General features: G+C 34.5%; 5 protein-coding genes across 7 annotated transcripts in view; 3 read left to right on the top strand and 2 right to left on the bottom strand.

Annotated features, from left to right (window-relative positions):
- Positions 1 to 2928, top strand: part of LOC108977375 — a 7478-nt gene extending 4550 nt beyond the window's left edge. Inside the window, exons 5-10 of the mRNA XM_018947027.1 lie at positions 1136 to 1318; positions 1382 to 1554; positions 1713 to 1860; positions 1926 to 2167; positions 2219 to 2705; positions 2781 to 2928. Of these exons, the coding sequence (XP_018802572.1) occupies positions 1136 to 1318; positions 1382 to 1554; positions 1713 to 1860; positions 1926 to 2167; positions 2219 to 2705; positions 2781 to 2908 (1361 nt within the window). The 3' untranslated portion in view covers positions 2909 to 2928. The remainder of the gene's footprint in view (positions 1 to 1135; positions 1319 to 1381; positions 1555 to 1712; positions 1861 to 1925; positions 2168 to 2218; positions 2706 to 2780) is intronic.
- A 39-nt stretch (positions 2929 to 2967) lies between these two features.
- Positions 2968 to 8977, bottom strand: LOC108978097. Its single transcript, XM_018948229.1, has 6 exons — positions 8744 to 8977; positions 4799 to 4933; positions 3766 to 4101; positions 3506 to 3706; positions 3329 to 3442; positions 2968 to 3269 (listed from the first exon to the last, which is right to left on the bottom strand). Exons 2-6 carry the CDS (start codon positions 4925 to 4927, stop codon positions 3150 to 3152), a joined length of 900 nt encoding a protein of 299 aa, XP_018803774.1. The 5' UTR covers positions 4928 to 4933; positions 8744 to 8977; the 3' UTR covers positions 2968 to 3149.
- Positions 8978 to 10945: 1968 nt separating this feature from the next.
- On the top strand, positions 10946 to 13068 carry LOC108977946 (cardioactive peptide). Of its 2 annotated transcripts, none has more exons than XM_018947954.1 (4): positions 10946 to 11039; positions 11098 to 11201; positions 12555 to 12618; positions 12759 to 13068. In XM_018947954.1, the coding sequence occupies exons 2-4, from the start codon at positions 11115 to 11117 to the stop codon at positions 13031 to 13033; spliced, it is 426 nt and encodes a 141-aa protein (XP_018803499.1). In that variant the 5' UTR covers positions 10946 to 11039; positions 11098 to 11114; the 3' UTR covers positions 13034 to 13068. The 2 variants fall into 2 exon arrangements, with proteins under 2 accessions (XP_018803499.1, XP_018803489.1); XM_018947944.1 differs by having other exon boundaries at positions 10946 to 11043.
- A 90-nt stretch (positions 13069 to 13158) lies between these two features.
- Positions 13159 to 16392, bottom strand: LOC108977924 (probable cytochrome P450 6d4). The gene is made up of 5 exons (XM_018947914.1): positions 15659 to 16392; positions 15404 to 15556; positions 14184 to 14380; positions 13826 to 14065; positions 13159 to 13747 (listed from the first exon to the last, which is right to left on the bottom strand). Exons 1-5 carry the CDS (start codon positions 16189 to 16191, stop codon positions 13329 to 13331), a joined length of 1542 nt encoding a protein of 513 aa, XP_018803459.1. The 5' UTR covers positions 16192 to 16392; the 3' UTR covers positions 13159 to 13328.
- Positions 16393 to 17186: 794 nt separating this feature from the next.
- The window catches only part of LOC108977930 (CDC42 small effector protein homolog), a 7384-nt gene continuing 3924 nt past the window's right edge, over positions 17187 to 20646 (top strand). Inside the window, exons 1-2 of one of the 2 annotated variants that reach the window (XM_018947925.1) lie at positions 17187 to 17647; positions 19176 to 20250. In XM_018947925.1, coding sequence (XP_018803470.1) covers positions 19296 to 20183 — 888 coding nt within the window. In that variant the 5' untranslated portion in view covers positions 17187 to 17647; positions 19176 to 19295 and the 3' untranslated portion in view covers positions 20184 to 20250. The remainder of the gene's footprint in view (positions 17648 to 19175; positions 20251 to 20646) is intronic. The other variant, XM_018947933.1, reaches the window with a different exon arrangement.

Raw genomic sequence — 20646 nt, 5'->3', positions numbered from 1 at the left:
AGTCATAATGTAGTCTCGCGGGAAGCTGGCTGTTAGCTGGCTCTATAAAAGAAAAGCAGGCACGGTGTCTGGTCAGTGCTTAGATAACATTCGCGTTGCCATGTGATGTGATTTAACAGTCATAATGTAGTCTCGCGAGAAGCTGGCTGTTAGCTGGCTCTATAAAAGAAAAGCAAGTACGGTGCCTGGCCAGTGCTTAGGTGACACTCGCGCCGCTATGTGATGTGATGTGGAAGGCACAAGGTGACTTCAGAGGAAGTCTAGATTTTCTGTGCTGTATTAATTCTGCCAACCTTCCTGGTGCTTATAAGTAAAACTTCTGTTTTGTGCTTTGTCAGTTCCATACTCGCAGAAGAGAACTATTTTCGTCGACCATTTAAGCTCTCATAGCATCTGTTGTATAGGTTGTTTAACCACTACTACCACCATGAGATCACCGGCATATGCTATTAGTTTCACATCTTTTGGTTGTTGTCTTCTTAGCACCCTATCATACATGAGGTTTCATAAGTGGGCCTAATACTGATCCTTGGGGTACTCCACTCGAGATAGAGTAGCTCTTGCTTTTCGGGAATCGACGACTTTTCCAAATCCCTCATTCCACCAATATACAGGCCGCCGCTTGTTGTGGGCGGCATCGTCACCTGGTACCTTTGGTTCACTCCAGACTAGCTCAAATAGGTCTGCATCGAACTCCTGCTGCTCCAGCTTTGCTCTCGGTGAGCACGGAATTTGAGCTATAATTGCCATATGATCACTATTCGTGTATATGTTTGACACCGCCCAGTTAATGTGCCTGCTGAGCGAATCATTTTCAAACATAATGTCAATTATGGACACTTCATTTCCCTTTTGGTACGTATTTTCCGTTTCACTGTTCATTATTATCAGGTTCGTTTGACTTAGGAATTTTCGAATTATACACGTATGTCTAATCTATGCAAATACGAGGTTAAGTTTTTTCATTGCTTATAATATGGAATATTAAGTTTATAAACTCGTGCTTTTAGATAGAGCCCGTTTGGAGAATGGAAGAAGATACTACTTTTTTTATTTTCGATAATATTTTAATTCCATAATTTGTATACTGATATGAACATAATCCATCTGTACATATATTCCGAAATATTCATAGGTAAAGCCTGTACTCGAGGAGATTTAAATGAGTTTGTTACTCGCGGCATTCGAATATTATGGTCCAACGTAGGCCTTATTCTGGATCATATTATTTTATGGTGGATCGATACACCGCTTGCTTGTTATCCGTTAACGCACGTGGAAACGATGAGAAACTGGTTGAAACACCATACTGTGGAAGGTTAGTAAAGTAGTTAAAGTGGCAAACATCAAAATATTATTGAATGAGAATAACCTTTATTAGATATTCCGGAGCCTGTGTATTCGACGCTACGTGGAGTTGCCGAAAGCCTTACGAACTTCGTTTCCGTTAATGTATGGGATCAATTGTTTCGTTACGCTTTATTATCAACAAATTGCCGGCCAGAGACGATGGAACGTGCTTTACAATTACATCGGCCCGTGGGTCAAGAAGAGGTACAATTACTATTTATTTGGTTATAAGTTTTCCGCTCTGCTTTACATATAAAGTGTACATTGTCTTCACCGATTTTTCAATCATTCGCATATTTCGATAATTCACAGTCTCCTCATGTGATTTTTTTAGTTTTAAAACTCAGTTCTTCCAATTGCAGCATCTCGGCACTTACACCGGCAGTTTTTGGGTGCTAGTCTTCCAGAATTTGATAGAATTAAGCAATAGTTATTTTCCCAGTAGTGAAGCAGAAATGCAAATCAGTAGCCTTCCTGTTGCCGAGCAAATACCTATACTCCATCGCATTGGTGAGTAAACTGATTGCTACGCTAAAGCCTTTTGATGATTTAAAATTTGATCTATAACTCGTCAGATCACTCCGTACATTCGATGCGTTTGTGGGTGAAGGAGCAAGCCAAGCAACTCTGCTGTGAATGGCAAATGGATCGCTTCTTTCGCATAATGGAACACGATGTGCGTGTGTGTTTGGCCGGCTTCGGCAAGCATAAGCTACCCAAATTAACTGCCGATCTCACCGATATCCTTATGCTTGTAAATGTTGCGTTGCGTGCTAAATTGATATTGGAGATCAATGCCAATATCGACAAACTCAAGGTAACTTAGGATGACTTTCGTTTCAATTACTTTAAGTCACTTACTTTACAGAAAACAAATGAAGAATGCGTGCAAATTATGTCCGAAGTGTGTCGTATACTCAGTCTTGCCAATTTCAAGCTTTCCTTTCCGCCTGCCAGCCACTGGCAGCAGCGTGTCTTCGACGAAGATGTTAAAAACGATTATGTCGACTATGTGCTAGATCAAATATTTTTACCTGCCATTAAAGCCACAAAGGATTTGGTGACTTTAAAATTGATTTTGAAAATCATTTGTGAAGCCTGGCTCGACTATATTTATATGAAACGCATTAAGTTCAGCGTGAACGGCGCGGTGCAACTGCTGAATGACTTCGATTGTGTACGCGAATGGATATTGGCTTGTTCGCAGCTAAATGCCGAGCAGTTGGAGAAGTTGAGTAATCACGAAGTGTTGCGCATGTGTAAGGGTGTAGGTAAAATACTGTTACGCAAGCCAGAGGATGTAATTTCTATTATACAAACGCCGAAATTTAATTACGATCGAAAAATGGTGGGAGGTGAGTGGTGGATTGTGTATTTATGGTCGTTTTTCTTATAACTATATGCAAATATTTCTTTTAATTTTCCGTTAGCTGATGCCGCTGCACAAGAAACGCAATTGCCATCGGAAATGTTTGTGTCAAATCAAAAAAACTGGTTACAATTACGTGCCAACAAAGGGAATATCTTCAGCTGGTGTTGCAGCGATTCAGCGGTATAAATTCAAAAGAAAATAAGTTTGCAACTAAAACTAACTAAAAGCGAGCAACTGCCTATAAATTCTTGTTTCTTAATAATCTTTTTTTATTATAAAAAATCGCTGGTATTACTTTAGAAAAACTGCTTATTGCAATAAAATGTTTGAACGCATAATGAAATAATAGAAAAATTATGAAATAAATGTGTCTGCAGTGGGAAGAGCTTATGTCCCTTTAAAACTGTTATGCTTTTATAGTATGGCTTTAGGCTGGCACTTTGCGGCTAATCTTATTCACCAGCTCATCGACACGTTCGCTCATGCCAGCAAATTGCTTAGGATGTGGACCGATCATTTGTATAATGGCAGCAACATCAGCGGAGACCTTGTATATTTAATGGGGCACATAAATAACAATAACAAAAAGTTATAAATAATGTTCACCTCCAGAAAACGCGCCAGTGCTTTAATAGTGCGGAAGACTTGCTCCTCCGTTGGATTGCTTTGGAAGAATTGCAAAATGGCCATGGCCAGCTCCACAGCAATATCGTCAAAAACCTGCAATGAATTTATTGAAGTATAAAACCGCACTCAATTACCACTGTACCACGCAATGCTTACCACTGTCTTCACCTCCTTTATAGCGATGTTGTAGAGCATCATCGAACCGCTGTTCTTCAATTGTGGACAATTGGAGAGTATGCAGTGTACCGCTACCTTGGTTGTCACGCGTATATTCGATATTGTCTGGCCCAAATAATCCCATTCCGAGATATAAAGCAACCACTCGGAGGGTCCGACATTCTCAAAAAGATTACACATCTGAAATCGGGAAATATTTATACAGTTTTCACTTTAATGAATTGTGTGAATCGCCTTACAAACATCGCCCATGCCTGTTGCTCTTCTGGCGTATGTTTCTCAATGTCTTGTGCATAATTCATGAGCGAATGATCGCGTCGATCTTGATGCAGTATTATGATGACATCATCTTTTAGTGCGGCGTAGGCCAATGTACGTATTAAATGGACACGTGTGTCGGGTGAAAAGTTATCTTCACGCAAAACACGCTGCACGAATACGAGGAAATTATCGCCTAATACCCAAGAGCCTTCATCTTCGATCAGATACTGATGTAATTCCTCCATAGCAGTCTCTTCATCTTTGTAGATTTTGCCGTCGAGCAACCTGACGAGGCATTCCAATTCAGTCTTTATCTGTAAGTAAGGGAAATGTGTGTTTGAATTAATTTGGATTCAATTCTATAACGAAAAGAGGTCGGTTTAAGATCGATCTTGTAACAAAAGAATTTGAACCGCTAAAATCTCCGCTTATTGTGTTTATATTGATGTGTTTGTATTGATTATAAACACCCCATAAATCGACAAAACGCTTTGCCTCTATCACAAATTTGTTGAGGCGGCTAATATTGTATAAAATCCGGCTATTTCACTCGGTTCGCCAAAATTATGACTGCGAAAAAAAATCGCATGGATAATTCAATCTCCATACAACTTTGGCGATTTGTGTACGACAAGATTATTAGCATGTGGTACAGCCAATGTCCAGTAAGTACTCCCACGATTGTGACAAGATTAATCTTGCTAAGTAGTTTAGTGAAACTCATGCGTTCTATCGTTCTCGAGGTCAGTATGATCTATTAATAGCACAAGAACTAGTTTTGGAGTTTCTAAGCTCACATTAGGTCCTTAGGTGCAGCGCAATGCATGAATATAAAGGAGTGAACGTTCGTAAAAGTTCGTCGTGTGTTTCTAAGGAGTTACACTTAAATTTTCAACATTTTGCTCTTTTCTAAACGACGAGTTTTCGTAAGTACACACAATGTGTGGAAACACCTACTTATATCCATAAATACTCGTATATGCTATATATTAAAATTCGTCTAGCACTTACATTGATGTCTTTATGTACTAGAGCTGGTTCGCGTGGGATTTCTTTCTCCTCTGTCGATTGGGAGCGTTCTGTACCGTTTGCGCGCTGATGCTGTTGTTGGGCGGCGGTTTCACTGTTGTTGTCTGACATTTTCACCTAAAAATACCATTAAATTTGAAATGCCGGAATTTCAGTTGAAATTTTGTTTATAAGGAAGCACATAGTACAATAATTGTGAAAATAAAATGGTTATTAATAAAAATGATACAACAATGTATAATATATGGATTTTATTAAGAAAGTAATAATGAAGATAAAATACTTAATTATAAATGCGGCAGTGTAAAAAATTATTAACTCACAAGAAATACTTGTTCACATGGAAGTGGATGCTAAAATGTAAATAACCGCTAAATTACATACATATGAGCTATATAAATTTTTGCAAGCGTCTTTAATTTGTCATATATATAGATATATATATATATATACACTATATATACATATATATATATATATATATATACGTATTTCTTTCTTTTATATTTTATGTGAACATAAACCGAAAGTTATTTTTAATCATTCAAAAGTACTGTTTACGAAGTACTTATACCTACACTTGTAACAGTATCAGTATGTTATAGTAACTGAAGGGGTTACATGGGTCTTCTGGGGTAAAAAACAGCCTTTTTTCTTGTATAAAAAATTAAATATTTCATTCGAATTTTTTATTGCTACAAACATACATTATACTAGGGTGAAGGAAAAAGACTGAAAATTGGGTTTTTGGTTTAAATTTTCGAGATATTTTTTTTTTTCAAATGGTTGTAATTTATTTAGAAATAACGGCATTTACCATATTGTTGTTCTTTAATAATACTTTTTTAGCTGTCAACAGCTCTTTGCGTTGTTGGTGACAATCAATGCCGTGTGTTTGGATAAATAGGCAAAAATTAAAACACATACTACACGTATGCAATTAGCATAAATATTTATTTACTCAGAAAGTAGGGCAACTCAAGTTACTCAGTCGGGAGTATATTTATAACTTCATTAGTTAGACGCGTGTGTGCTAGTTTACCTATATACAATACTTTATATGTATGTACATATTTATAAGTGTACCGATCTGTGCTGCATGCTAGTAAGATGAATGACGGATTACCAGTGACAGGGAGAGAGGGAGTGGAGAAATCGGTGACAATTATTCTCAGACAAGGAGTTCTCAGGGATGCCCTTGAGAGGGATCCGCATCCTTTATACTCCCCCAACTTTCTCTCTACGACGGCAACATTTCAAATTATTATAATCAAAAGTCTTGGTTACTGTCCCGGTAGACAGCGGGAAATTTTTAAAGAAGTGTTTTTTCATAAAAAGCCAGCAAACTGTTGTATATAGTCATATACCAATACTTCCACTACCAACAACATACACTTCTTCATTCCTTCTTTACCTGTCTTACTTATCCTCACATATCTCTTTTTCTCATTTCATAATTTCGATACTTGCTAATTGATCTTTCTTAAACTAAATTCTCTCTTTCCTTAAATAATAATAACAACAACAATAAACATTTGAACTCATTAGTTTTAAGCTCACATACATACATTATGTTAACTTCCTAGCTGTAAGGATTGGAAATTGCATTAATTAATAAAGTTTTCTTTACAAAATAGGAAATCTTGAAATGGATCACCCCTTTTAAGACTGGTTGCGACATAGTATTAATGCCGAATTTCAGAAGGCACCTGGTCTACGGAAAGGGGGCTTAGGTGTCAAAAAATCCAAAAAATCAATTTTCACTTTTTAGTTGATTCGGATGGAAGATGAGATTTTTAACAGCTATTTCCCAGAAAACTAGTTTTCGCACGTTAGCTCCCTTTTCGTAGACTAGGTCATATCTAGTTTTACGGCATAATCAACAGCTGATATCAGCATCAGATTTCTTAGCTATGAAAATTGCCAAAATTCAATTAAAAAATATATATTCTCTGGGGAAAAAAATTTAACAATATCTAGTCAAAGGGTAAAAAGAAAGCACGTTCGAATTTTTGTTTTTACTTTATAGAAATATACTCGTTCAATGCACCTTTCTTTTAAGCACATTTTTTATTATCTCAAACGTCATAACATCTTTTTTTATTTAAATGGAACATGTAAATTGTGGAAATGTTTACAAAAATTACATAAATGTTACGTTCCATATAAATGTTTACATTCCAATTAGCGTAAAATATACACGCATTTGAAAAAGTGCTTATACGCTCGGGTGATCCACTCGGCTAGTTCAGTGTAAATGCATAGTTCGACCATAACAAAGATGAAACCAATCACTTTTATTTTCAGAAGAAATTTCGACCCATTTACGGTAATATAAAAGCGTAGTTTTGACTATTTTTTTCGAAAAGTCCGGAAAGAAATTTTACGAGAGGGGTAAATGTTTTCTATTTATATTCAAATAGCATAATAAAAAATGAAAAGAATAATATTGTACCTAAGCAAATTTCTGTAAATACTAAAAATATTGCTTACTTTAATGACAAAAATAAACAATATTTTGAATCTATATTAGTTTTTAGGGCACCTTTTAAAGTTTTTAGGTTTTGGTGCAGACCTGCAACAGAGTATCGTGTTTTCAGAGGCAATACTAAATTATTGGTAAAATAGATGTTTTAAAATTGTTGTATTATTAAGAGAAATTTATTGTGAACAACATTCAACTTGCAAAAGCTAGCTGGTATCGATGCATTAAAACACTTTGTAGTTTGATGTGAAAAAGGCAATCCAACTCTAAAATAACGGTATTCGTTTAAATTACAAAAAATAAGTTTGTAACGTAGATATCAAGATATGTGTAAAGGACTTTATGTATTAGGTTGGGCTATGAATAGGATATCTCCCATTTTTAAACTTGTATCAACAGGAATCAAATTGCATACGCCTTGCTCTCTCTTTTTTAATAATCAGAACAATCCWAGCCTATTTTTCAAGTACGAGCTTTTTTCTAACTTCAGTTTAAGAAAGAGATCTAAACTAAACTAGATAGGTGTGGTATATGTTGATAGGTGATTCTCACATCAGCCGGTTCTACGTTACTGGGTCAATATTTTATACGGCCAAGGGTTGTATTTTCGGAGCTCTAACCCCGTTTAGATCGGTAAGTTTTAGTATAGATGTGGTATCTTTATCAATGGTCGTCTTGCAAAAATAAATAAAATGCACAACGTGGTTCTTAGCTACGCGTGAGAACAAATTTTCCGAAATTACATTTTCACTGCTAGGTGAATGCGTAAAATATTATTTTGGTAATTGTGATGAAACCGGACTCGAGGATGTCGAGTTTTCTTGACTCACAAACAAATAAATAAGTTCTTACCAGCATAATAGCACAATAAGTAGCCGAGATGTCAAGCAATGCAAAACTCTCTCGCAATTTTTCAAATATTATACATAATTTATACAAGTGGAATTTTAAATGTAGCGACTCACATATATATAAAAATGAACTGTTTTCCGACTTAGTCGCCAAAATGAAATACATACATACATATGTTGGACTATGCTTCCACACCTATGGAGCGAATTTAATAAATTTAGCTAGTACTGTGAGTTAGAAAAAGGTAAAAAAGCGCATATTTCTTAAAATAGTAACGGTATTTATAGACGGGAAAGTGGGGAAAATTGTCACCGATTGCTTTCTTGTTGCTTCTGTTTGCACCAATTTCTCTGCGCCGAGAGGGCAATGTGGGAAAACAAATGCAGCGGGAAACGCAACTACCGAGTTGCGTCGCGGCAGCCATTGCTATTTCTCAACGGCTATTCTTAGACCATTTTCACAGATTTTTTAAAAGTTTTCATTCATATAAATTGCAATTTCTTAAAGAAAATTAAATAATTTTACACTCGTTCTCGGTTAATATAAACGATCCACACTATGTAACTTTTTATTTTTAATTTCTTACTCACTTTTGTGCACAACTTCTGCTAGATTTTGATTTTCTATTAAATGTATGCTTTCTGCGCACTAACTTGCCAATAAGCAAACGGTTATTCTCCCAAACGATTGAAACTTTATTAAGTTTTCGTTAGATTTTTAATAATTCACAGTTTATGAAAATTGTATACAGTCTTATAACTTTTACACCATCACGCAAAACAACCGTTCACTTCGAAAATATTTTTCACATTGTCTTGCGAATCGTGGCATACGCTGTTTTCCGAAACACGCTTTCCACACTCTCCACGTTAATAATGTGTACGAAAAAGTGTATATAAATAGGTTATGTTACGTCGCCTTCTCGTAATATTACGATACTACAATTTCGAAAACACGAAAGGTGCTTTCGGCCGGCCGGTGTATGGAGCATGTTTTGGCCATTACGACAGTGGCATAGATCAATTGTTTTAAGTAAAGGCTGGTGATCTCTCTATCCAGTTGACGCTTGATTAACAACAGGTCGTTCAAAAAACATGGATTTTAATGGTCTCTCTTTGAATTTATATTGTAGCGTAATGTTTTATGTGATACAAAATTATCTGCTTTTACCAAATATGAGAAAATCTTTGCGAAGATGAAACTAGAGCAATATTCTCGAAGATTATCAGAAGTCTATGCTAAACGGGACTTCTAACATATAAAGAAAATTAATACGATCAGGCAGTTTCTATTACCGTCAACACCAAACAAACAGGTTATGTAGTTCTGCTTTTTCTAGACTGGATAAAGAAGGCAAATGATGGTGAAAGAGGGCAAGACGAAATATCTCCTGTCATCAAACAAATAGTCGTCGAACACGCGACTTGGCTTTCACGTCACTGTTTACAGTCATAACTTCGAAGTCGTAGATGATTTCTTCTATGTTGGAACCAGTTCTAACACCAACAACAATGTCAGCCTCCAAATCCAACACAGAATAACAAAGACCAAACTGTACAAGGCACCCACCGTCCCTGTCTTGCTATGTGGTGCAGAGGCATGAACGATGACAACATCTGATGAGTCGACTTTACGACTTTTCGAGAGAAATGTTCTACGGAAGAGTTGTGGTCCTTTGAGCATTGGCAGTGGCGAATATCGCATTCGATGGAACGATGGGGTATACGAGCTATACGACGACATTGACATAGTTCAGCCAATTTAAAAATAGCGGCTAATTTGGCTGGCTAGTTCATGTCGACCGTATGGATGAAAACTTTCCAGCTCTGAAATATTCAACGCAGTACCTGCCAGGGAAAGCAGAGGTGCTCCACTCCGTTTGAGAGATCAGGTGGAGAAGGAACTGGCTGCACTTTGTATCTCGAATTGGTGCCAAAATTGCGAAAAGAGAAACGGCTGGCGCGCTATTCTTAACTCGGCTAAAACAGCGTAAGCGGTGTCTAYGTCAGTGAAGAAGAAGAATTAGATTATACATTTATCAATCAATTTCGAAGAATACATCAGTGTTGAGAGTGCATATGCGGATATAAATATAATTCCATTCCGCTAAATGAATGGTGGGTATTCCCATCATAACCCTTACCCTGAATAATCCAAAATTATGAAAACAGATCGTACTTACAGCTGTTGTTCTCGGAATACCAATTCCTCAGTATCTTCTTGTATATTCTCAACATGGTTTCGATATTAAAAATAGTTTAAATTTAATATCTGTGCTATTATTATTAAGTAGTTGTGATCACATTCATTTTTTTTAGTGCTGACCACATTAAAAGTATGCTAAAACTAACTTTAAAGACACATTTCATGGCGCTTATTTTTCAAAGTGTTAACCGCAATTTAAATAGCCCATTCGCAATATAGTAAGAGCGTCAAGCGCTTCAGAATAGAAATCAAGAATAAAAAACAAAAAACTTTAAAACCAAAATGAAATAATAATAAAGACAATAACAACTACGTAAATTGGTAGCAGAAAGCAATTATGCTCAGACGACCTGCTTAGTTAACCACGAAAAGCGCTTTCACAGCACAGCAGTCGGTCCTGCACTGTCGCCTCCAAGTGTGCATATACACATGGGCACATACATATTTAAGATTTCACATAAATGCAAACATGTGCTCCAATGTCCGGTAGGGAATTCTACTACATTTGCCATTTTCAATGGTTCTGTGGCAGCTCGGGAATAATTATAAGCCGCGCGGTCCACTTTCACCGTCAATTGTACGCCGAACGCTGCACGGAACAGTATCTTCTTGTATATTCTCAGTACAAATAAGCTTTCGAAATAAGAACATAATCAAGTTGTTTCTAAATCTACTTGAATAGTTGGTGTAAAGTGTAAAATTTAAAAAAATATTAATAACTAAATTGAAGATTTTTTAGAAAAAAAAATTCCAAAAATGTTTGCGTGGAAGTTGTGGTCCATGATTTGGTTGTTGTGTCTACATTCTACACTACAAATTGAAATGGATAGTGACGATTTGAATGTGAGGCCAATAAATAATAAAATTAATCAGTAAACATTTTTTATATTTTTTACTTTACTTATTATTTATATTAATTATTTAGAAATTGTTTACCTACAATGTTAATTACAGTTAATATGTAAAAAAAAATACAATTTTTTTATATAGTGTATATATATAGCAGTTTCAAACATTTAATTTCTTTCTTATATTTCTCTAAATTACAAGATTTTTGAAATGTTTCAGCTGTTATTTACGCTTTTTTTTTATTACGTCTGCCATATAGTTACATAACAATTATAAATTTAATTATATCGTGGAATGTGGGCCTAGATATTATAGGTTAGGTTAAAAAAAATAAATATTAAAAATAATGAAGGAAAAGCGATATTCGACCTCCGAAAACTCCTAAATAATATAATATAAAAAAATTATAATATAATAATAATAATAATATAAAAAAATTTTATAATACGACTCCAAGCAGAAATAAATTCAATCCTTAAAAAGTGGCGAAACGAACAATCAATTAGTATAGCTTAAAAATTTGAATATGGTGGCACGGTATTGCACTTTAAGGGGCTACACGGGTTTCCTCGGGTAAAAAACAACATTCTTTCAACAAAATATTTTTTTTTTTCATATAAAGAAATACATATTTTATTACAATTTTTTACTGTTACGAACATACACTATTAACAAAAAAATGCTATAATTTTTGGAAAAAAAATATTTTAAACCTTAAAACCTTAACTTATAACTTGGACGAAGGAAAAAAACTGAAAATTGGGATTTTGGCAGACATTTTTACAAAAAAAAAAATTAAAATTTCAGTGAAAATTTTAATTCAGCGAAAATTTTCAGCGAGAAAATCCTTCGCCAAGTCTTTAAGAATTGTAACTCAAATGCCTGTGTAAAATTTCATGAAGACCGGTTGAATAGTTCTCGAGAAATCTTGACAACCGACTTCAAAAACAGAATTTCAAGAAAAAAGCTTTTAAGGACGACGCACTTAACCCATCTAGCCTCGAGCGCGCAAGTTCTCAAGGTTGTATCTCCGAAACTATTACTCGGATCAACTTGAAAATTTAGGATAATATTCTAGAGGTGTTGTACAATTAAATTAAATAATAAAAAACACGATTATTTAAAACCCGTAAACCCATGTAACCCCTTAACATTTTTCCGTTTTTTTTTTTTTTTTTATAATTTAAGCGTGATAAATTTGCTATGATTTCAATAAATTTTTGATGTTCCTCATAAATCTAAAAACATTTCCATACGTACATCTTTTTCATTTAAATATCTTTCTAAATACGTCAGATTTTCCATATTTTATAAGTATGTATATGCTACTCTTTTTCTCTACTTAAGCACAAATTAAGAGGCATCATCCAATGGAAATATGAGAAACGTCCATTTTGCAATGCTTTTACAGGTAAATGCAAAAAATAGTATTATTTTATATATTTTGATTTTATTACTGTTTTCTCAAATAGAATAGAAACAAAAAATTTTTTATTTAACAAAATATTTGTTTGCAAAAAAAAAACTTTACACTCTTGATTAAACTAAAAGGTTGTGGTAAAAAGCGCTCATCTCTCCCTTACCCTTTATGGAAACGAGCTGACTTGGATGATGTCAAAATGTATAACAACGAAGATATGTCGGAAGGACTGAGTGATCTTATCGACATAAATGCCGAGCCGGCTGTGGAAAATGTACAAAAACAAATTATGTCGCAAGCCAAGATATTCGAGGCCATCAAGGAGGCGAGCAAAGAAATATTTCGTCAGAAGAATATGCAAAAACTGCGACAGCGCGAAACAAATCCAGAAGCCCTCGGAGTTTAAGCGAATAACAAAAAATTAAATAAAAAAATTTAAATTAATGGATATTTATGTATTTGTGTGACCATTAAAATGTTGATTCTTTCAATGATTTTTAGTAAGTTTTGAAACTACAACTTTTGTTAACTAAAGCAAAACACTAAAGTAAATAAATAAAATTGGCAATTGCAAGCAGCGTTATAACGCCTAAATATATGCTATTAGACTATATGTAATTTGTAACAAAGAACCTTATGACCTATGTACATATGTATATATATATAAGCGTCTATTAATTTTACATATTGTAAGAGCACATTTAATTACACGGTTTTGCTTTCTTTGAGAGGCGTACTTTTACGCCCCCCTTCGGTTGAATTCCCACCGAATGATTATCTATGATGATTTCACGTTTGCTCATCACTTCCACATCGAAATTCTGTAAAATTTTTACAAGACCCAATTTTGAATTTATTTTACCCATACGTAGAGCAATGCATTGACGTGGTCCAACACCGAATGGCATATAAGCGTTGGCATTATAATTGGGGTTTGAAGGTGAAAAGCGATCGGGGTCATATATCATTGGATTAGTAAAGTATTGTGGATCACGGTGTATGCCAAGTAGTGGAATGACTATGGGTGTGCCCTTTTCGATCACATGCTTGGTGTCGGGTATAGTGTAGTCCCGTGTGCATTCTCGACTCAAAAACGGGAATGGATACTTGCGATTGGTTTCTGTAGAAAAAAAAATTTTTTGATGTAGGGTAATATGCAAAATTTGGAAGAAAATATTCATTTTATAAGTTGTCATACCTTGTAAACACAAATCCAAAAACGGCATTTCCTGCAAAGCATCATAACTTATCTGGCCATTATGACGGGATAACACCTCATGCACTTCATTCTGCGCACGTGCCAACAAATCTGGACATTGAGCCAACTCAAAAATGGTGAAAGCCGCTGCTGAACTAGTAGTCTCCTGACCGGCAATATAGAAAATGAAACCCTGTGCCGCTATGTCGTCCAAAGTGAATTCATTCTCCTCACCAGTGGCTATTAAAAATGGAATGAACCAGACATACAGAAGTTATTTATAATTTTTTCAAGTAGGTTCTCTGAGTGATATCGCAAAAATTATATAAATAATTGTTTTGCAGTGTTGTGTTCTTACTTGTGTTGGCCTTTGTGCTCCAATTATCATCATCTTCGGTAATTTTGCCTGTATTCCTTAGTTGCATCATCAACTGCAGCATATCCTTGCGTATAATATTATGTTTTTCGCGGTATTCAATTGTATCTTTTAATATTTCACGTAAACCCATAGCAGTTTTATTCTTAAAACCCAAACGAACCAAGTATTTAATAATGCTGTAAGTGGAAGCGTGATCTTTTTAGAAAATCAACATGAATAAAAACTACGCTATATAAGACCTTCTTCACTGCTATAACATTGTAGCACCACAGAAATTCTCCAAGCAGTTCTGAGTGAACAATAATATGAAAGAATAAATTGACCTAGACGTTGACTATCGAAACAGATGAAATAAAAGTAACATATTTGAGCTCATGCAAGTAGTATCCTATTCCACCTATTCCTCGCTTAGCTGGTTGAGCATAAATGATGCGACTAGGATGAATATTCGGTTCCAAAGTATCGACAAAATAATCCAGAGCATTTCCAACCAGAAGTTCCAAAAACCCCGAAGTCAAAAATAAATATCAAAACTGAAAAAAAACTCGAATGTGCATGGTTTGCAATGGATTGAGTTGATTAACAAGGCTTCATTTCAAAGAATATTTCGAAATAACACAACTATCATGTGAAATAAGTGAAGATATATGTATCGTTAACCAGATATGACCTGAATAAAAAAAGTAAGACTAAAGGATCCCAGAAAATTGGGAATATATGTCAGCTGTGTTGACTACTGAAAATTTGAAATATTAACACTAGAAATTTAATTAAAACCAATAAACCCCTTAGAAATAAATTGCTAATAACACTTTTCTGTAACTTCTAAAAAAAGAAAAATATCTTATAAAATATATTCTTCAGTATATTGTTTTTTTTTCATTCCTAATTATGATTACACTTTTTCCTTTCTCATTTGGTTTGAAGCATTTTCTGTGTTGATTTTCTGGTGTTAGCAATATAACCCAATGCAAGCAAGACCACACCGCTTGCCATACGAAATCATTCGTGTTATCTATCAACCATGATATGTACATACTTGTTCAAATTAAACTCATTGGTTAGACACTTCTAGCACTTTAAAATTTCATTGATTGCGAAATATATGAATAAAATTTGGAAACTCTCATTTTTAGAATAAAAATTGCACTAAACAATTTTTTATAAATACACATATTTTTTATAATTGGGATACTTACGATGGACACAAGAATATTAACATTCCAATATTTGCATTAATTAAGTTATTGCGACGTGCTTGGTGTACTAGACATCTGAATTTATTTTTAGGATCTTCAAAACTGTTTATATCTAAGCCGAAGATAACCGAACCGATTATGTCGATAGCGTAACTATTAAATAAAATTATTATTGATTTTTTTATTTAAAAAAAAAAACGTTTACTTAAATATGTATATGGTAAATATATTTTATTTTGATGTTTATATACTCACGTCACAAGAATTTCCTTGATGTCTACTTCCGCTCTACCCTCATCCGGCAAAATTCTATTAAGATGTTCAACCATTTTGTCACCAATATCATCGGAGGTGTGAAACATTGCTTTCAATTTGCTCGAACTGAAGGTAGGTGTCAGCTTTTGACGCAGTGTACGCCAACTTTGACCGCGCAGCGAAAATAAATTGCATGACATACGATCACGCTTCTCATCTACATACACGCCGCGATCATGGAAGCTGGTAAAATCCTGTATGAGTATTTGACGCGCCAATTCGGCATCACGTATCATTACGGCCGGCCGGAAAAGCAAATAAATACCAACGAATGGGGATTTGGCCTTCACATAAGCATCATATAATGCCACTCCCATAGATTTCTCATGTCTAACTACAGATGTTAAACAACCGCAAGGAATATTCGTATCCGGATCACAAGGGAAATTGCGACGATTCCAATAAGAATATTGATGTTTAATGAACCAGAAGAGTAATGTACCCAGCAGTAGAAAAAGTAGTAACGCGATCATATTCACGGAATTTTTCTGAGGCACTTCTTATTGCACTTTGAACAGATACGCTCATTAATATGAATATATGTGCATGTGTATGTATGTAATAACAGTAGGTAAACAAGTAGAAATATAGCTATAAAATTTTATTCAATGTGTATAGTGACCCACGTCTAGTTATGTGCTCTGCCTTCGGCAAACTGGTGCCGATAAGTTTGTAAACAAAGAAACGAAAACGGGMATTCTCTGAAGTAAGTAAGTATATAAATATATGTGTGTGCGTAAGTGATAATGCAAAATAGCAACCAGTTTAGGTTTTTGTGATTTATGTGTTACTTGTTTGTTATCAATAAAAGTCGGTATTCAGCTCTGAGTCTTTAAATTTAAAGAAATGGTTACCACCGCTGGTACCTTTAGCACCGATCAATTATCTGTTGCAAATTATTTTATAAAAAAAGACAACTTAAGTTGTGTTGTGTACTGAATATTGTGAGTTTGATGTCATCATACCCTTACTTTTAATTATACGCAAGTATACACACATCATATAATACACATGCCTCTAAAACCTAACTAGAGACTGTTTATAATGATATTTTTTCGTTATAAAGATATATTTTTTCGCAATGTATAAATATTGCATTAGCTCATCTAATAAGAATATCAGAAGGAAGTGAAGAACTTAAATGTCTCGGATACACATTAAATTTTGTATATTACTTCAACGAAACTCTCGCCCATAACAAATCCAATGTAAATTATCCTGAAGTATGTTTTACTTAAAGAAACGTCCTATTTTTGTTGTTGCTACCACAGTCTAGTCGATGTAACCGAAATTGGTCATATTTTTTAATTGACCAAGGACTGTTTGCATTAACGAACTATTAGTCGAACACAACAACAAAACTTATTTGGGTGCATATTTATTTAACACCCATACCTTTTTGTCAAAACCTGTTGAAACAACTTGGACCAGTGGCTAACTGTTAGATGATGATATTCTAATAAATTTTTTTAAATATAGACCTGAAAGCTATTAAAAATACCGTTTTAATTGAAAGTTAATATTAGTTTTTCATTGACACCTTGTATCTAGTGTCAAAATGTACTAAAACCATCTAGAACGTGCAACATTGTGTCTTCCTGTTTTTAATGTCAAAAGTTATTTCAGCTGATCAAAAGCAGTGTTGGCAATGCCATCAGTATTTGAAGAAATCTCTCGTAATAAACTACTATATTGTGTGCGTGTTTTCCTAAAAAATTTTCTGTGACCAATCGGTTAAGTGCATTAATTATTAAAACACGATTTGATATCAAAATTGAATGTAACAGAAAATGTGTTGAAATCTAAAGAAAAAGTGTGTTCTGCGGAGGAAAGATTTGCGTCGTGTAGTTGAAGTTATACCACAATCGCGTTGATTTTTATTTCTTTGTGGGAGGAGCGCAAATCCAGCGACATCTCCAAAAAAGGCAAGTAAGTACAAACGAGTAATTTTATAAACAGATTGTCATGACATATTTTCGTACATATTTGTATGCATAAATGTTAGCTACAAGAAATAAAAGTAACACTCGATATTTTCGATTTTATGTCGCCGTTATATTACTTTATTAAAGTCGTTGACATGTGTATTTAGAAGTATAAGTTGTACTTATATAAATTAAAAATGTCTACGCCCTCCTCCCTTTCTACTAGAATTAAATAGTCCGAATAAAGCCGGTTTTTTGCGCAACAAAACCTCTGTTTCTTCTTTCCAAGTGCATTTTACTTTCGCCTCACTGATATTTGGGGGTGCTTGAACCCTCAGCCTTAAAGAATAAACGAGTTGAAAGTTTCCCCAACAATGTATTTAATCCTCGCACCCTTTCTCTTGTTGTGTTGATTTTCGTGCGTGATTGCCTTAATATTCATATATGTATATGAACCCGTGTATATATGTACATATGTATGTAGGTTGGTCGCATCAACTACTTTTGCCAGTCGTTTAATTGGGTCAACACAGTTTATTGATGCTACCTTTATAAGTAGTGACTGTATTTGTAACAAACTGGTTTCCTATTTTAAGAAATTTTTTGGCCTTTATATTAAGTTGGTGTGAAATGTGTTTCATTTTGTTTGTCAATTTCAACACTTTATCTAATATCATATCATTTTCGATATTTATGAAATATTTAATTTTTCTATGTATGTTTTTTGCAACTATTTTACGTACATGGATATGAATTTGAAGATTAATAAAAAATAAAATGAAAAACCATAGACTACTTATTATTGAGTAATTCTCTTAGTCTATTTGAAAGAACAGGAGACACAGTAAATACCAAAAGTGGTCTGAAAATAAATTCATTATAATACACCTTAATAACAAAAATACTATGTATAGATATAAAAATAACAAAACATGATACGGTATGAAACTTTTTCATTATTGTCATGTACATAAATTCTTAAGTTGTATAAAATATCCCTCTCTTGTTCTGTCTAGAAAATTTAGTAATTGAATGCCACCTAATTTTATGCAACTTCAGATTTTATAGCATTTCCTATCACACCTGTCTTACCTTAGCGCCATCGCTGCTAATGACCTCTACTCTTACTAACCTCACGATCAATAAATCACCTTCATTTCCTAGCTAAGCTATTTTAGGCTTTCATATTTAAGTTTTTAATAAGGAGTGTCAGTATTGACTGCCTCTCTTAAGTGGGATGGACAAAGTAGAAGAGTAGGTACATCGTAAGACAGTTATTTAATATTCCTTTTTGAAAAAGGTGTGCCTTTGTGAGTCAACGCGTAAAGGAATATTTTATTTAGGTTATACTTAGAAACATTAATATTTTATTTTTTTCAACATATGTTTGAGTGGTAGAAATCGTGGTTTTATAATAGTTGGTTTTATATTTATTGCATAAATATCGCCTTTCATGCAACATTTAAAAGTAAGTATATATTAAATTACCAAATGTACTAAACTTGTATACACATAATTTTTTTTGCTTGCAGACCAGAAATAAATCATTGAATAGGAACTTGATGTGTTGACATGTATGCTTAAAATTTTACATACATTATTGTACTTGTACTGGAAAATACATATAAGTAGCATATTACACAGCAGCGATAATGCCAACGAAGAGTTTTTATGAAATTTTAAACTGCAAACCAACGGCGAGCTTCGAAGAGCTGCGCCGCACTTATAAACAATTGATTCTACAATGTCATCCCGATAAATTACAACATATAAATAACATAGATACCAAAACAAAAAGAAATGCAGCAATTGCTAATGATGATAATGCCACAACCATAACTAATATTACGCCTGTTGCTGTTGACATAAATGCCGAAATCTTAACTTCAACTTCTTCAGATCAAAACAGTGAACAATTTGTAGCCATAAATGAAGCTTGGAATACGCTCAAAGACCCTGTGAAACGAAGACACTACGATGCCGAATTGCTGTTGAGAAAATTCCAAACGCACAGTAATATCTTTGCGCGGTTAACGCTTGACGACATGAAACGCTGTGCCGCCACCGCAAAAACAAATAGGGGAAGTGACAGTGGCAGTGATAGTGAAGTTGCTTGCGAAGACGGGATAGAATGCAAGTCTATTGCGGGTGACATGTATTGGTACTATACATATGATTGCCGATGTGGCGGTCAGTATATTGTTGATGAGTCAGTGGACAGTGAAATACTCAACCGTAACCAGAAGCGTACGCCGAACAGGCATAGTGCCAGTAAAACTTCGGAAGAGAAAAAACTGACTCAACAACAAAAACAAAATAACTCCGATAAGAATATTCAAGCAGCTGCTGACAGTGGCGCAGAAAATGCGTCTACATCGAAATGTGCCAACAACAGTAAAAGTGTAGGAACTGGTGTTCATGAAGACATACAGGGCCCTGATGCCGCTAATCGCGATGTCGACGACAGCGCCGTCGACGATGAAGATAGCGAGGTGCTTGTCGAATGTAGTGAATGTTCTTTGGTGATCGTATTGACTTGAACGCACGAAATGTGTGCTGTCACGGATTGGCTGATGAAACAATGCGACACAACAAATAAATAAATAAGTAAGCAAATAAATGTGTATAATAAAAATAAATGAAATTATGAAGAACAATGCGTTGATTATTGCTTGTGCAAAAATGAATACCAACCAGTCGGACAAAAGAAGCGAATAAGAGAAAAAGAACAAAACAGAAATTGCCGCCACAGCAGCACGAACCCACAAATACCAAGTTAATGTATTTATGTGAATTAATAGCTTTCAGGAACGTGCTGTATTTTCTTTTAAAATATATTCTTACTTGAGCAGAAAAAATATGCAATAATCATATTGCAAATGTGCAAAAATAAAAGTATGAAACATGATTTTATTGCCCTTTGTTGAACGAAATCTGTTCAGAAGGTGAATTTGGGTAGCCGGTTAAACAGATGTTTATATGCTTTATATTTATTATATTTAT

The sequence above is a fragment of the Bactrocera latifrons genome, unplaced genomic scaffold, assembly GCF_001853355.1.
Source record: "Bactrocera latifrons isolate USDA-ARS-PBARC rearing strain unplaced genomic scaffold, ASM185335v1 scaffold_117, whole genome shotgun sequence".
Lineage (NCBI taxonomy): Eukaryota > Metazoa > Arthropoda > Insecta > Diptera > Tephritidae > Bactrocera > Bactrocera latifrons.
The sequence above is the reverse complement of the archived record's forward strand: the minus strand, read 5'-3'. Positions and strand labels throughout refer to the sequence as shown.